Genomic DNA, 16,239 nt, shown 5'->3' with positions numbered 1-16,239 from the left:
ACTAGGGAGCTATAAGCTGATATAACTGCTCTCCATTATATACAGGTGGTCAGGCGATTATAGCCCTCTGCAAGGACAGCAAACACCACCAGGACCAGCTATGTGAAGGCAATGGCATTGGTCCGTTGGTGCGACTGTTACGGAACTCCAGAGTGGCAGAAGGAACACTGATTAGTGTCATTAAAGCCTTGGGCACCATGTGTATCGGTAGGTTGTGCTTTATATATACATATTATGGAAGCATGCTTGTGTCTTACCTAGCTGCTGCAGATGTGTCCTCATACATCTCTGCTCTATCCACACCATAGTGTATCACTTTGCCCCATACAAAGTGCACAAGACACTGGGGGTCATTCCGACCCGATTGCTTGCTGCAGTTTATCGCAGCGCAGCGATCGGGTCGGAACTGCGCATGCACCGGCGCCGCAGTGCACCGGCGCTGCACTGCACCGGCGCATGCCAGCCGTCGTTGCCTAGCGATCCGCCTCTGAGGCAGAGGCGGTCACTGGGCGGGAAGGGGCTGTATGGCGGCGTTAAGCTGCCGTTTAGGGGGCGCGGTCTGGCCAACGCAGGCGTGGCTGGACCGTTGGGTGGGCGGGCTGTGGCGGCTGTGTGACGTCATATGCAGCCGCTGCGAACCGGGGCAGTGAAGAGGTTCTCCCGGCCAGCCGCAGGAGCTGCGCTGGCTGGGAGTAACTCCTGAGATGCAAAAGCATAGCCGCTGTGCGATGCTTTTGCATTTCTGCGGGGGGGGGGGCTTCACTGACATGCGGGGCAGGCTAGCCCTGTGCTGGGCTTCCCCCCGCATGTCTGAGTGCCTGATCGTAGCTGCGCCAAATTTAGCACAGCTGCGATCAACTCGGAATGACCCCCACTATGCAGTGCCGTGCAATGGAAAGAGAAAGCCTGTTATCAGTTTCTCCTTCATTTCATTTTTGTAACATATAATTAGGTGGGCAGATAATGTGACACATGTATCATTAGGAGCTGGTTTGTCCATCTGGAATAGCTGCACCAAATTGGACCAGAGAATGTACAGGAACATTATATGTTTATGATTATAAACAGGTGTAGCCCTTATACATAACCCAGTCACCCAGGAGAGGATAGTGGAGGAGCGAGCGCTACCGACTCTCGTCCACCTGCTGAAGACTCACAGCTCTACCAAGATCAAGGTATGGAAGGCAGCTAGTGGGCATGGGACACATATAAGACCCTTTTCCCACCCCCTGATTAGGCTCTAGCTTTATATATACACATCCTGTGTTTCGTTCCACAACACTTTATATAAACATGATACTGTAACATACTTATCATCTGTACAGATGGAGCCATCTTTATCTTGGCTTCTCTGCTGCACCTAGGCACACCATGGTTTATTAGCATAAACCCTTCATCTATTGTTCTCAGCTGCAGTACAATACAGAGAACAATACATCAGGGGATTAAGTCATTACAGCAGGGGATTAAGTCTGACTGACCTGGCTCAGTTAATCCTATTAAAGGCCAAGATAAAGATGGCTCCATCTGTGTGCCACTGATTGAAAGAAACATTATAGTGAAACTGATCCTGTGATAGATAGTGGGGTCTGTATCTGTGTAGAGGTGCCCTATGTACTGTCCATGATGGCAGCTTCGGCGCGTATCGTATCGTTACTGTTTAGAAAAAAGAAGTTTATTAAAGAAGTGAAAGAACTTGTTCCCCCTCTAAATGAAAAAAACAGCGCTTTACCTTGGCCTGGTTATTAATAAAGGACACCAGGGGAACACTGAGTGTTTAGCCCCACTGCAAAAGTAGTAGCCAGCATCAGGCTGGGATGGTCACAGGTAGTGCCACACCTCAGGGTCCCCCCATCATAATGCCACTCAGCCATCAAGTATGGGGCCTTCTCCAGAGAGCACCAGCTCCAGAGAGCACCAGCTCCAGAGCGCACCAGCCCCAGAGAGCACCAGCCCCAGAGAGCACCAGCCCCAGAGCGCACCAGCCCCAGAGAGCACCAGCCCCAGAGCACACCAGCCCCAGAGAGCACCAGCCCCAGAGCGCACCAGCCCCAGAGAGCACCAGCCCCAGAGAGCACCAGCCCCAGAGCGCACCAGCCCCAGAGCGCACCAGCCCCAGAGCCCCTAGAGCGCAGCAGCCCTAGAGTGCACCAGCCCCAGAGAGCACCAGCCCTAGAGCGCACCAGCCCCAGAGCGCAGCAGCCCCAGAGCACACCAGCCCCAGAGAGCACCAGCCCGAGAGCGCACCAGCCCCAGAGCGCACAAGCCCTAGAGCGCACCAGCCCCAGAGAGCCCCAGCCCTAGAGCGCACCAGCCCCAGAGTGCACCAGCTCCAGAGAGCACCAGCCCCAGAGTGCACCAGCTCCAGAGAGCACCAGCCCCAGAGCGCAGCAGCCCTAGAGCCCCAGAGAGCACCAGCCCCAGAGTGCACCAGCTCCAGAGAGCACCAGCCCCAGAGTGCACCAGCTCCAGAGAGCACCAGCCCCAGAGCGCAGCAGCCCTAGAGCACCAGCCCCAGAGTGCACCAGCTCCAGAGAGCACCAGCCCCAGAGCGCACCAGCCCCAGAGCGCACCAGCCCCAGAGAGCACCAGCCCCAGAGCGCACCAGCCCTAGAGCGCAGTAGCCCCAGAGAGCACCAGCCCCAGAGCGCACCAGCCCCAGAGAGCACCAGCCCCAGAGTGCACCAGCTCCAGAGAGCACCAGCCCCAGAGCGCAGCAGCCCTAGAGCCCCAGAGAGCACCAGCCCCAGAGTGCACCAGCTCCAGAGAGCACCAGCCCCAGAGCGCACCTGCCCCAGAGAGCACCAGCCCCAGAGCGCACCAGCCCCAGAGCGCACCAGCCCCAGAGCGCACCAGCCCCAGAGAGCACCAGCCCCAGAGCACACCAGCCCCAGAGAGCACCAGCCCCAGAGCGCACCAGCCCCAGAGAGCACCAGCCCCAGAGCGCACCAGCCCCAGAGCGCACCAGCCTCAGAGCCCCTAGAGCGCAGCAGCCCTAGAGTGCACCAGCCCCAGAGAGCACCAGCCCTAGAGCGCACCAGCCCCAGAGCGCAGCAGCCCCAGAGCACACCAGCCCCAGAGAGCACCAGCCCGAGAGCGCACCAGCCCCAGAGCGCACAAGCCCTAGAGCGCACCAGCCCCAGAGAGCCCCAGCCCTAGAGCGCACCAGCCCCAGAGGGCACCAGCCCCAGAGTGCACCAGCTCCAGAGAGCACCAGCCCCAGAGTGCACCAGCTCCAGAGAGCACCAGCCCCAGAGCGCAGCAGCCCTAGAGCCCCAGAGAGCACCAGCCCCAGAGTGCACCAGCTCCAGAGAGCACCAGCCCCAGAGCGCACCAGCCCCAGAGAGCACCAGCCCCAGAGCGCAGCCCCAGAGCGCACCAGCCCTAGAGCGCAGTAGCCCCAGAGAGCACCAGCCCCAGAGCGCACCAGCCCCAGAGAGCACCAGCCCCAGAGCGCAGCCCCAGAGCGCACCAGCCCTAGAGCGCAGTAGCCCCAGAGAGCACCAGCCCTAGAGCGCACCAGCCCCAGAGAGCACCAGCCCCAGAGCGCACCAGCCCCAGAGCACACCAGCCCCAGAGAGCACCAGCCCTAGAGCGCAGCAGCCCCAGAGCGCACCAGCCCTAGAGCGCAGTAGCCCCAGAGCGCACCAGCCCCAGAGCGCAGCCCCAGAGCGCACCAGCCCTAGAGCGCAGTAGCCCCAGAGAGCACCAGCCCTAGAGCGCACCAGCCCCAGAGAGCACCAGCCACAGAGCGCACCAGCCCCAGAGCACACCAGCCCCAGAGAGCACCAGCCCTAGAGCGCAGCAGCCCTAGAGCGCACCAGCCCCAGAGAGCACCAGCCCTAGAGCGCAGCAGCCCCAGAGAGCACAAGCCCCATTGAGAGTCTTCCAGGTGCCCCTAGTGCACTTGCTATTCAGCCTTCGGGATCCCGGTATCGTTATAGTGACCGGCGGGCTCCAACCACCGGTATAGTGACTGGCGGTCTCCCGACCGCCGGTAACATAACCTTATCCCTTAATAATCTAGTGTCAGCTGTGAAACAATATACCCTGTAAGCCGATGGCAGTCACCAGAGCTTGTGGAACCACAGCTATCATTAAACACACAGCAAAACGGTACATGCAAGAAGATAATTTTCCATATACACATATCTGCCGTATGCGCTCAGCCGATCAGACCCTGATCCCCTGATTGGCCACAGGCGCGTGTTATATTTGTGGGCCCTATCCTCGTAGGGGCTCCAGGCCAGTGCTGAGCAGAGCTGGGTCACAGTATGACAGCAGCACCCCATGCTCCAGGTCTCCCTGTACTAAGGTGACCAGCCCAGCCTGTAGGTTGTTACCATATTCTCAGAGGAATCGCTCACTGGTTCTCCCCCTGCTATAGCTGCTGGTGCTGATTATTTATTCGGGGGAAGGGAGGGGGGTGTTAATTATTTGCTTAGACAGTGACGATACCACAGTCACCATTATCACGGGGTTGATGATGTTGGTGAATCCATATGTCAGCCTCATCTGTACATCAGAGCATAACCTGACTACAGCCGCTTCTATTTTTGCATGTACGCTCAGGCCACGTTTTTACATGCAACCCTAAACCAGCCCCAAAGTGAGTAACGGGCATGCAGCCAATAGTTTGTGCTTAAGTCTAATTGTTTAAATCCCATCTTTTATCTCTTTTCTAAATATAATGATTTATCTTTCTTGTCTCCATGTAACTACTGTGGCAGGTGGAAGTGGGCTGTACCCTGGCTTGTATCGTCCTGAGAAACGCCAGCCTGCAGGATCGCTTGCACCTGGAAGGGTTTACATACCCTGATGTTCTAGATCTTCTGTATGACTCTGACCAGGTACCGTCATCTTATACGCAGGTGTAGACTGGCCACTGTAGTGTCCGTGGCTTCCATCAGTGGCCCCATACCATACATACCATGTCTGATCAAGCCATTCTCTCTTGTATGAGCTTGTGGGGCTTATTCTGAGTCTTTAGACAGGAACGCTAAATACATTTCTGAGACTGGGTCACAATGAGTCCTGTGACTCCGTACACTCACACCATAAGACGCAGGCGCTGTGCGACTTTATATCAACTTACAGTAGTTGAAAAACATTGACCATTAGCGTGATATTGGCGTTGTGTCCTGCCCTGAATCCGGCCCTGTGTGGTTAGGATACAGACTGTGTTTGCTATATACAGTATAAGTGTAAATCAGCAGCTGCCGCCTGCAGATGTGTTTCCCAGGTGACTGCCCATTGTCCGCCATGTCTCACACTGTTGTGGGCGCAGGCTATGTTATATGCAGTTATTCCAGCATAATTCCTAATACCCAAATATAATTCTATTTGCCTCCTGACCATCGGCTTTTATAAAGATGGAGAGACATTAAATATGAAGAAGTGGGCTATAAACCAGTAAGTGATCCATGCGCTTGAGATCTGTGCCCTCCGAGTGGCACAACATGGCTGAACCAGGGCACAGATCACACGCCTTAGTTACAGGGCCCTGCTTAGTACAGCCATGTTGTGTCACTGGGAGGGCGCAGATCACACGCCTTAGTTACAGGGCCCTGCTTAGTACAGCCATGTTGTGTCACTGGGAGGGCAGAGATCACACGCCTTAGTTACAGGGCCTGCTTAGTGCAGCCATGTTGTGTCACTGGGAGGGCGCAGATCACACGCCTTAGTTACAGGGCCCTGCTTAGTACAGCCATGTTGTGTCACTGGGAGGGCAGAGATCACACGCCTTAGTTACAGGGCCCTTCTTAGTACAGCCATGTTGTGTCACTGGGAGGGCAGAGATCACACGCCTTAGTTACAGGGCCCTGCTTAGTACAGCCATGTTGTGTCACTGGGAGGGCACAGATCACACGCCTTAGTTACAGGGCCTGCTTAGTACAGCCATGTTGTGTCACTGGGAGGGCAGAGATCACACGCCTTAGTTACAGGGCCCTGCTTAGTACAGCCATGTTGTGTCACTGGGAGGGCAGAGATCACACGCCTTAGTTACAGGGCCCTGCTTAGTACAGCCATGTTGTGTCACTGGGAGGGCGCAGATCACACGCCTTAGCTACAGGGCCCTGCTTAGTACAGCCATGTTGTGTCACTGGGAGGGCAGAGATCACACGCCTTAGTTACAGGGCCCTTCTTAGTACAGCCATGTTGTGTCACTGGGAGGGCAGAGATCACACGCCTTAGTTACAGGGCCCTGCTTAGTACAGCCATGTTGTGTCACTGGGAGGGCACAGATCACACGCCTTAGTTACAGGGCCTGCTTAGTACAGCCATGTTGTGTCACTGGGAGGGCAGAGATCACACGCCTTAGTTACAGGGCCCTGCTTAGTACAGCCATGTTGTGTCACTGGGAGGGCAGAGATCACACGCCTTAGTTACAGGGTTCTGCTTAGTACAGCCATGTTGTGTCACTCGGGGGGCACAGATCACACGCCTTAGTTACAGGGCCTGCTTAGTACAGCCATGTTGTGTCACTGGGAGGGCAGAGATCACACGCCTTAGTTACAGGGCCTGCTTAGTACAGCCATGTTGTGTCACTTGGAGGGCAGAGATCACACGCCTTAGTTACAGGGCCTGCTTAGTACAGCCATGTTGTGTCACTTGGAGGGCAGAGATCACACGCCTTAGTTACAGGGCCTGCTTAGTACAGCCATGTTGTGCCACTGGGAGGGCAGAGATCACACGCCTTAGTTACAGGGCCCTGCTTAGTACAGCCATGTTGTGTCACTCGGAGGGCAGAGATCACACGCCTTAGTTACAGGGCCCTGCTTAGTACAGCCATGTTGTGTCACTGGGAGGGCACAGATCACACGCCTTAGTTACAGGGCCTGCTTAGTACAGCCATGTTGTGTCACTGGGAGGGCAGAGATCACACGCCTTAGTTACAGGGCCCTGCTTAGTACAGCCATGTTGTGTCACTGGGAGGGCACAGATCACACGCCTTAGTTACAGGGCCTGCTTAGTACAGCCATGTTGTGTCACTGGGAGGGCAGAGATCACACGCCTTAGTTACAGGGCCCTGCTTAGTACAGCCATGTTGTGTCACTGGGAGGGCAGAGATCACACGCCTTAGTTACAGGGCCTGCTTAGTACAGCCATGTTGTGTCACTGGGAGGGCAGAGATCACACGCCTTAGTTACAGGGCCTGCTTACTACAGTCATGTTGTGTCACTGGGAGGGCAGAGATCACACGCCTTAGTTACAGGGCCCTGCTTAGTACAGCCATGTTGTGTCACTGGGAGGGCAGAGATCACACGCCTTAGTTACAGGGCCTGCTTAGTACAGCCATGTTGTGTCACTGGGAGGGCAGAGATCACACGCCTTAGTTACAGGGCCTGCTTAGTACAGCCATGTTGTGTCACTGGGAGGGCAGAGATCACACGCCTTAGTTACAGGGTCCTGCTTAGTACAGCCATGTTGTGTCACTGGGAGGGCACAGATCACACGCCTTAGTTACAGGGCCCTACTTAGTGCAGCCATGTTGTGTCACTCGGAGGGCAGAGATCACACGCCTTAGTTACAGGGCCCTGCTTAGTACAGCCATGTTGTGTCACTGGGAGGGCAGAGATCACACGCCTTAGTTACAGGGTCCTGCTTAGTACAGCCATGTTGTGTCACTGGGAGGGCACAGATCACACGCCTTAGTTACAGGGCCCTACTTAGTGCAGCCATGTTGTGTCACTCGGAGGGCAGAGATCACACGCCTTAGTTACAGGGCCCTACTTAGTGCAGCCATGTTGTGTCACTCGGAGGGCAGAGATCACACGCCTTAGTTACAGGGCCTGCTTAGTACAGCCATGTTGTGTCACTGGGAGGGCAGAGATCACACGCCTTAGTTACAGGGCCTGCTTAGTACAGCCATGTTGTGTCACTGGGAGGGCAGAGATCACACGCCTTAGTTACAGGGCCTGCTTACTACAGTCATGTTGTGTCACTGGGAGGGCAGAGATCACACGCCTTAGTTACAGGGCCCTGCTTAGTACAGCCATGTTGTGTCACTGGGAGGGCAGAGATCACACGCCTTAGTTACAGGGCCTGCTTAGTACAGCCATGTTGTGTCACTGGGAGGGCAGAGATCACACGCCTTAGTTACAGGGCCTGCTTAGTACAGCCATGTTGTGTCACTGGGAGGGCAGAGATCACACGCCTTAGTTACAGGGTCCTGCTTAGTACAGCCATGTTGTGTCACTGGGAGGGCACAGATCACACGCCTTAGTTACAGGGCCCTACTTAGTGCAGCCATGTTGTGTCACTCGGAGGGCAGATATCACACGCCTTAGTTACAGGGCCCTGCTTAGTACAGCCATGTTGTGTCACTTGGAGGGCAGAGATCACACGCCTTAGTTACAGGGCCCTGCTTAGTACAGCCATGTTGTGTCACTGGGAGGGCAGAGATCACACGCCTTAGTTACAGGGCCCTGCTTAGTACAGCCATGTTGTGTCACTGGGAGGGCAGAGATCACACGCCTTAGTTACAGGGCCCTGCTTAGTACAGCCATGTTGTGTCACTGGGAGGGCAGAGATCACACGCCTTAGTTACAGGGCCTGCTTAGTACAGCCATGTTGTGTCACTTGGAGGGCAGAGATCACACGCCTTAGTTACAGGGCCCTGCTTAGTACAGCCATGTTGTGTCACTGGGAGGGCACAGATCACACGCCTTAGTTACAGGGCCTGCTTAGTACAGCCATGTTGTTCCACTCGGAGGGCAGAGATCACACGCCTTAGTTACAGGGCCCTGCTTAGTACAGCCATGTTGTTCCACTCGGAGGGCAGAGATCACACGCCTTAGTTACAGGGCCCTGCTTAGTACAGCCATGTTGTGTCACTGGGAGGACAGAGATCACACGCCTTAGTTACAGGGCCCTGCTTAGTACAGCCATGTTGTTCCACTCGGAGGGCACAGATCACACGCCTTAGTTACAGGGCCCTGCTTAGTACAGCCATGTTGTGTCACTGGGAGGGCAGAGATCACACGCCTTAGTTACAGGGCCCTGCTTAGTACAGCCATGTTGTGTCACTGGGAGGGCAGAGATCACACGCCTTAGTTACAGGGCCCTGCTTAGTACAGCCATGTTGTGTCACTGGGAGGGCACAGATCACACGCCTTAGTTACAGGGTTCTGCTTAGTACAGCCATGTTGTGTCACTTGGAGGGCAGAGATCACACGCCTTAGTTACAGGGCCTGCTTAGTACAGCCATGTTGTGTCACTGGGAGGGCAGAGATCACACGCCTTAGTTACAGGTCCTGCTTAGTACAGCCATGTTGTGTCACTGGGAGGGCAGAGATCACACGCCTTAGTTACAGGGGCCTGCTTAGTACAGCCATGTTGTGTCACTGGGAGGGCAGAGATCACACGCCTTAGTTACAGGGCCCTGCTTAGTACAGCCATGTTGTGTCACTGGGAGGGCACAGATCACACGCCTTAGTTACAGGGCCTGCTTAGTACAGCCATGTTGTGTCACTGGGAGGGCAGAGATCACACGCCTTAGTTACAGGGCCCTGCTTAGTACAGCCATGTTGTGTCACTGGGAGGGCAGAGATCACACGCCTTAGTTACAGGGCCTGCTTAGTACAGCCATGTTGTGTCACTGGGAGGGCAGAGATCACACGCCTTAGTTACAGGGCCCTGCTTAGTACAGCCATGTTGTGTCACTGGGAGGGCAGAGATCACACGCCTTAGTTACAGGGCCTGCTTAGTACAGCCATGTTGTGTCACTGGGAGGGCAGAGATCACACGCCTTAGTTACAGGGCCTGCTTAGTACAGTCATGTTGTGTCACTCGGAGGGCAGAGATCACACGCCTTAGTTACAGGGCCCTGCTTAGTACAGCCATGTTGTGTCACTGGGAGGGCAGAGATCACACGCCTTAGTTACAGGGCCTGCTTAGTACAGCCATGTTGTGTCACTGGGAGGGCAGAGATCACACGCCTTAGTTACAGGGCCTGCTTAGTACAGCCATGTTGTGTCACTGGGAGGGCAGAGATCACACGCCTTAGTTACAGGGTCCTGCTTAGTACAGCCATGTTGTGTCACTGGGAGGGCACAGATCACACGCCTTAGTTACAGGGCCCTACTTAGTGCAGCCATGTTGTGTCACTCGGAGGGCAGATATCACACGCCTTAGTTACAGGGCCCTGCTTAGTACAGCCATGTTGTGTCACTTGGAGGGCAGAGATCACACGCCTTAGTTACAGGGCCCTGCTTAGTACAGCCATGTTGTGTCACTGGGAGGGCAGAGATCACACGCCTTAGTTACAGGGCCCTGCTTAGTACAGCCATGTTGTGTCACTGGGAGGGCAGAGATCACACGCCTTAGTTACAGGGCCCTGCTTAGTACAACCATGTTGTGTCACTGGGAGGGCAGAGATTACACGCCTTAGTTACAGGGCCTGCTTAGTACAGCCATGTTGTGTCACTTGGAGGGCAGAGATCACACGCCTTAGTTACAGGGCCCTGCTTAGTACAGCCATGTTGTGTCACTGGGAGGGCACAGATCACACGCCTTAGTTACAGGGCCTGCTTAGTACAGCCATGTTGTTCCACTCGGAGGGCAGAGATCACACGCCTTAGTTACAGGGCCCTGCTTAGTGCAGCCATTTTGTTCCACTCGGAGGGCAGAGATCACACGCCTTAGTTACAGGGCCCTTGCTTAGTACAGCCATGTTGTGTCACTGGGAGGGCAGAGATCACACGCCTTAGTTACAGCGCCCTGCTTAGTACAGCCATGTTGTGTCACTGGGAGGGCAGAGATCACACGCCTTAGTTACAGGGCCCTGCTTAGTACAGCCATGTTGTGTCACTGGGAGGGCAGAGATCACACGCCTTAGTTACAGGGCCCTGCTTAGTACAGCCATGTTGTGTCACTGGGAGGGCAGGGATCACACGCCTTAGTTACAGGGCCCTGCTTAGTACAGCCATGTTGTGTCACTGGGAGGGCAGAGATCACACGCCTTAGTTACAGGGCCCTGCTTAGTACAGCCATGTTGTTCCACTTGGAGGGCAGAGATCACACGCCTTAGTTACAGGGCCCTGCTTAGTACAGCCATGTTGTGTCACTCGGAGGGCAGAGATCACACGCCTTAGTTACAGGGCCCTGCTTAGTACAGCCATGTTGTGTCACTGGGAGGGCAGAGATCACACGCCTTAGTTACAGGGCCCTGCTTAGTACAGCCATGTTGTTCCACTCGGAGGGCAGAGATCACACGCCTTAGTTACAGGGCCCTGCTTAGTACAGCCATGTTGTGTCACTGGGAGGGCAGAGATCACAAGCCTTAGTTACAGGCCCTGCTTAGTACAGCCATGTTGTGTCACTGGGAGGGCAGAGATCACACGCCTTAGTTACAGGGCCCTGCTTAGTACAGCCATGTTGTGTCACTGGGAGGGCACAGATCACACGCCTTAGTTACAGGGCCCTGCTTAGTACAGCCATGTTGTGTCACTGGGAGGGCAGAGATCACAAGCCTTAGTTACAGGGCCCTGCTTAGTACAGCCATGTTGTGTCACTGGGAGGGCACAGATCACACGCCTTAGTTACAGGGCCCTGCTTAGTACAGCCATGTTGTGTCACTGGGAGGACAGAGATCACACGCCTTAGTTACAGGGCCCTGCTTAGTACAGCCATGTTGTGTCACTGGGAGGACAGAGATCACACGCCTTAGTTACAGGTCCTGCTTAGTACAGCCATGTTGTGTCACTCGGAGGGCAGAGATCACACGCCTTAGTTACAGGTCCTGCTTAGTACAGCCATGTTGTGTCACTGGGAGGGCAGAGATCACACGCCTTAGTTACAGGGTTCTGCTTAGTACAGCCATGTTGTGTCACTCGGAGGGCAGAGATCACACGCCTTAGTTACAGGGCCTGCTTAGTACAGCCATGTTGTGTCACTGGGAGGGCACAGATCACACGCCTTAGTTACAGGGTTCTGCTTAGTACAGCCATGTTGTGTCACTTGGAGGGCAGAGATCACACGCCTTAGTTACAGGGCCTGCTTAGTACAGCCATGTTGTGTCACTGGGAGGGCAGAGATCACACGCCTTAGTTACAGGTCCTGCTTAGTACAGCCATGTTGTGTCACTGGGAGGGCAGAGATCACACGCCTTAGTTACAGGGCCCTGCTTAGTACAGCCATGTTGTGTCACTGGGAGGGCAGAGATCACAAGCCTTAGTTACAGGGCCCTGCTTAGTACAGCCATGTTGTGTCACTGGGAGGGCACAGATCACACGCCTTAGTTACAGGGCCTGCTTAGTACAGCCATGTTGTGTCACTGGGAGGGCAGAGATCACACGCCTTAGTTACAGGGCCCTGCTTAGTACAGCCATGTTGTGTCACTGGGAGGGCAGAGATCACACGCCTTAGTTACAGGGCCTGCTTAGTACAGCCATGTTGTGTCACTGGGAGGGCAGAGATCACACGCCTTAGTTACAGGGCCCTGCTTAGTACAGCCATGTTGTGTCACTGGGAGGGCAGAGATCACACGCCTTAGTTACAGGGCCTGCTTAGTACAGCCATGTTGTGTCACTGGGAGGGCAGAGATCACACGCCTTAGTTACAGGGCCTGCTTAGTACAGCCATGTTGTGTCACTGGGAGGGCAGAGATCACACGCCTTAGTTACAGGGCCTGCTTAGTACAGTCATGTTGTGTCACTCGGAGGGCAGAGATCACACGCCTTAGTTACAGGGCCCTGCTTAGTACAGCCATGTTGTGTCACTGGGAGGGCAGAGATCACACGCCTTAGTTACAGGGCCTGCTTAGTACAGCCATGTTGTGTCACTGGGAGGGCAGAGATCACACGCCTTAGTTACAGGGCCTGCTTAGTACAGCCATGTTGTGTCACTGGGAGGGCAGAGATCACACGCCTTAGTTACAGGGTCCTGCTTAGTACAGCCATGTTGTGTCACTGGGAGGGCACAGATCACACGCCTTAGTTACAGGGCCCTACTTAGTGCAGCCATGTTGTGTCACTCGGAGGGCAGATATCACACGCCTTAGTTACAGGGCCCTGCTTAGTACAGCCATGTTGTGTCACTTGGAGGGCAGAGATCACACGCCTTAGTTACAGGGCCCTGCTTAGTACAGCCATGTTGTGTCACTGGGAGGGCAGAGATCACACGCCTTAGTTACAGGGCCCTGCTTAGTACAGCCATGTTGTGTCACTGGGAGGGCAGAGATCACACGCCTTAGTTACAGGGTCCTGCTTAGTACAGCCATGTTGTGTCACTGGGAGGGCACAGATCACACGCCTTAGTTACAGGGCCCTACTTAGTGCAGCCATGTTGTGTCACTCGGAGGGCAGATATCACACGCCTTAGTTACAGGGCCCTGCTTAGTACAGCCATGTTGTGTCACTTGGAGGGCAGAGATCACACGCCTTAGTTACAGGGCCCTGCTTAGTACAGCCATGTTGTGTCACTGGGAGGGCAGAGATCACACGCCTTAGTTACAGGGCCCTGCTTAGTACAGCCATGTTGTGTCACTGGGAGGGCAGAGATCACACGCCTTAGTTACAGGGCCCTGCTTAGTACAGCCATGTTGTGTCACTGGGAGGGCAGAGATCACACGCCTTAGTTACAGGGCCTGCTTAGTACAGCCATGTTGTGTCACTTGGAGGGCAGAGATCACACGCCTTAGTTACAGGGCCCTGCTTAGTACAGCCATGTTGTGTCACTGGGAGGGCACAGATCACACGCCTTAGTTACAGGGCCTGCTTAGTACAGCCATGTTGTTCCACTCGGAGGGCAGAGATCACACGCCTTAGTTACAGGGCCCTGCTTAGTACAGCCATGTTGTTCCACTCGGAGGGCAGAGATCACACGCCTTAGTTACAGGGCCCTGCTTAGTACAGCCATGTTGTGTCACTGGGAGGACAGAGATCACACGCCTTAGTTATAGGGCCCTGCTTAGTACAGCCATGTTGTTCCACTCGGAGGGCACAGATCACACGCCTTAGTTACAGGGCCCTGCTTAGTACAGCCATGTTGTGTCACTGGGAGGGCAGAGATCACACGCCTTAGTTACAGGGCCCTGCTTAGTACAGCCATGTTGTGTCACTGGGAGGGCAGAGATCACACGCCTTAGTTACAGGGCCCTGCTTAGTACAGCCATGTTGTGTCACTGGGAGGGCACAGATCACACGCCTTAGTTACAGGGTTCTGCTTAGTACAGCCATGTTGTGTCACTTGGAGGGCAGAGATCACATGCCTTAGTTACAGGGCCTGCTTAGTACAGCCATGTTGTGTCACTGGGAGGGCAGAGATCACACGCCTTAGTTACAGGTCCTGCTTAGTACAGCCATGTTGTGTCACTGGGAGGGCAGAGATCACACGCCTTAGTTACAGGGCCCTGCTTAGTACAGCCATGTTGTGTCACTGGGAGGGCAGAGATCACACGCCTTAGTTACAGGGCCCTGCTTAGTACAGCCATGTTGTGTCACTGGGAGGGCACAGATCACACGCCTTAGTTACAGGGCCTGCTTAGTACAGCCATGTTGTGTCACTGGGAGGGCAGAGATCACACGCCTTAGTTACAGGGCCCTGCTTAGTACAGCCATGTTGTGTCACTGGGAGGGCAGAGATCACACGCCTTAGTTACAGGGCCTGCTTAGTACAGCCATGTTGTGTCACTGGGAGGGCAGAGATCACACGCCTTAGTTACAGGGCCCTGCTTAGTACAGCCATGTTGTGTCACTGGGAGGGCAGAGATCACACGCCTTAGTTACAGGGCCTGCTTAGTACAGCCATGTTGTGTCACTGGGAGGGCAGAGATCACACGCCTTAGTTACAGGGCCTGCTTAGTACAGCCATGTTGTGTCACTGGGAGGGCAGAGATCACACGCCTTAGTTACAGGGCCTGCTTAGTACAGTCATGTTGTGTCACTCGGAGGGCAGAGATCACACGCCTTAGTTACAGGGCCCTGCTTAGTACAGCCATGTTGTGTCACTGGGAGGGCAGAGATCACACGCCTTAGTTACAGGGCCTGCTTAGTACAGCCATGTTGTGTCACTGGGAGGGCAGAGATCACACGCCTTAGTTACAGGGCCTGCTTAGTACAGCCATGTTGTGTCACTGGGAGGGCAGAGATCACACGCCTTAGTTACAGGGTCCTGCTTAGTACAGCCATGTTGTGTCACTGGGAGGGCACAGATCACACGCCTTAGTTACAGGGCCCTACTTAGTGCAGCCATGTTGTGTCACTCGGAGGGCAGATATCACACGCCTTAGTTACAGGGCCCTGCTTAGTACAGCCATGTTGTGTCACTTGGAGGGCAGAGATCACACGCCTTAGTTACAGGGCCCTGCTTAGTACAGCCATGTTGTGTCACTGGGAGGGCAGAGATCACACGCCTTAGTTACAGGGCCCTGCTTAGTACAGCCATGTTGTGTCACTGGGAGGGCAGAGATCACACGCCTTAGTTACAGGGCCTGCTTAGTACAGCCATGTTGTGTCACTTGGAGGGCAGAGATCACACGCCTTAGTTACAGGGCCCTGCTTAGTACAGCCATGTTGTGTCACTGGGAGGGCACAGATCACACGCCTTAGTTACAGGGCCTGCTTAGTACAGCCATGTTGTTCCACTCGGAGGGCAGAGATCACACGCCTTAGTTACAGGGCCCTGCTTAGTACAGCTATGTTGTTCCACTCGGAGGGCAGAGATCACACGCCTTAGTTACAGGGCCCTGCTTAGTACAGCCATGTTGTGTCACTGGGAGGACAGAGATCACACGCCTTAGTTATAGGGCCCTGCTTAGTACAGCCATGTTGTTCCACTCGGAGGGCACAGATCACACGCCTTAGTTACAGGGCCCTGCTTAGTACAGCCATGTTGTGTCACTGGGAGGGCAGAGATCACACGCCTTAGTTACAGGGCCCTGCTTAGTACAGCCATGTTGTGTCACTGGGAGGGCAGAGATCACACGCCTTAGTTACAGGGCCCTGCTTAGTACAGCCATGTTGTGTCACTGGGAGGGCACAGATCACACGCCTTAGTTACAGGGTTCTGCTTAGTACAGCCATGTTGTGTCACTTGGAGGGCAGAGATCACACGCCTTAGTTACAGGGCCTGCTTAGTACAGCCATGTTGTGTCACTGGGAGGGCAGAGATCACACGCCTTAGTTACAGGTCCTGCTTAGTACAGCCATGTTGTGTCACTGGGAGGGCAGAGATCACACGCCTTAGTTACAGGGCCCTGCTTAGTACAGCCATGTTGTGTCACTGGGAGGGCAGAGA

At 54.8% G+C, this 16,239-nt stretch overlaps 1 protein-coding gene across 7 annotated transcripts in view; it reads left to right on the top strand.

Annotated features, from left to right (window-relative positions):
* Positions 1-16,239, top strand: part of ANKAR (ankyrin and armadillo repeat containing) — a 356,791-nt gene that overhangs the window by 200,409 nt on the left and 140,143 nt on the right. For all 7 annotated transcript variants that reach the window (XR_010181859.1, XR_010181860.1, XM_063932915.1 and 4 more), the window contains 3 exons: positions 46-207; positions 1,069-1,175; positions 4,731-4,850. Coding sequence is in view for 5 of the 7 variants with exons in the window: in XM_063932915.1 (XP_063788985.1) it covers positions 46-207; positions 1,069-1,175; positions 4,731-4,850 (389 nt within the window). In the remaining 2 variants the exon portion in view is untranslated. The remainder of the gene's footprint in view (positions 1-45; positions 208-1,068; positions 1,176-4,730; positions 4,851-16,239) is intronic.

Source organism: Pseudophryne corroboree, chromosome 7 (genome assembly GCF_028390025.1).
Source record: "Pseudophryne corroboree isolate aPseCor3 chromosome 7, aPseCor3.hap2, whole genome shotgun sequence".
In the NCBI taxonomy this organism is placed as follows: domain Eukaryota; kingdom Metazoa; phylum Chordata; class Amphibia; order Anura; family Myobatrachidae; genus Pseudophryne; species Pseudophryne corroboree.
The sequence above is the reverse complement of the archived record's forward strand: the minus strand, read 5'-3'. Positions and strand labels throughout refer to the sequence as shown.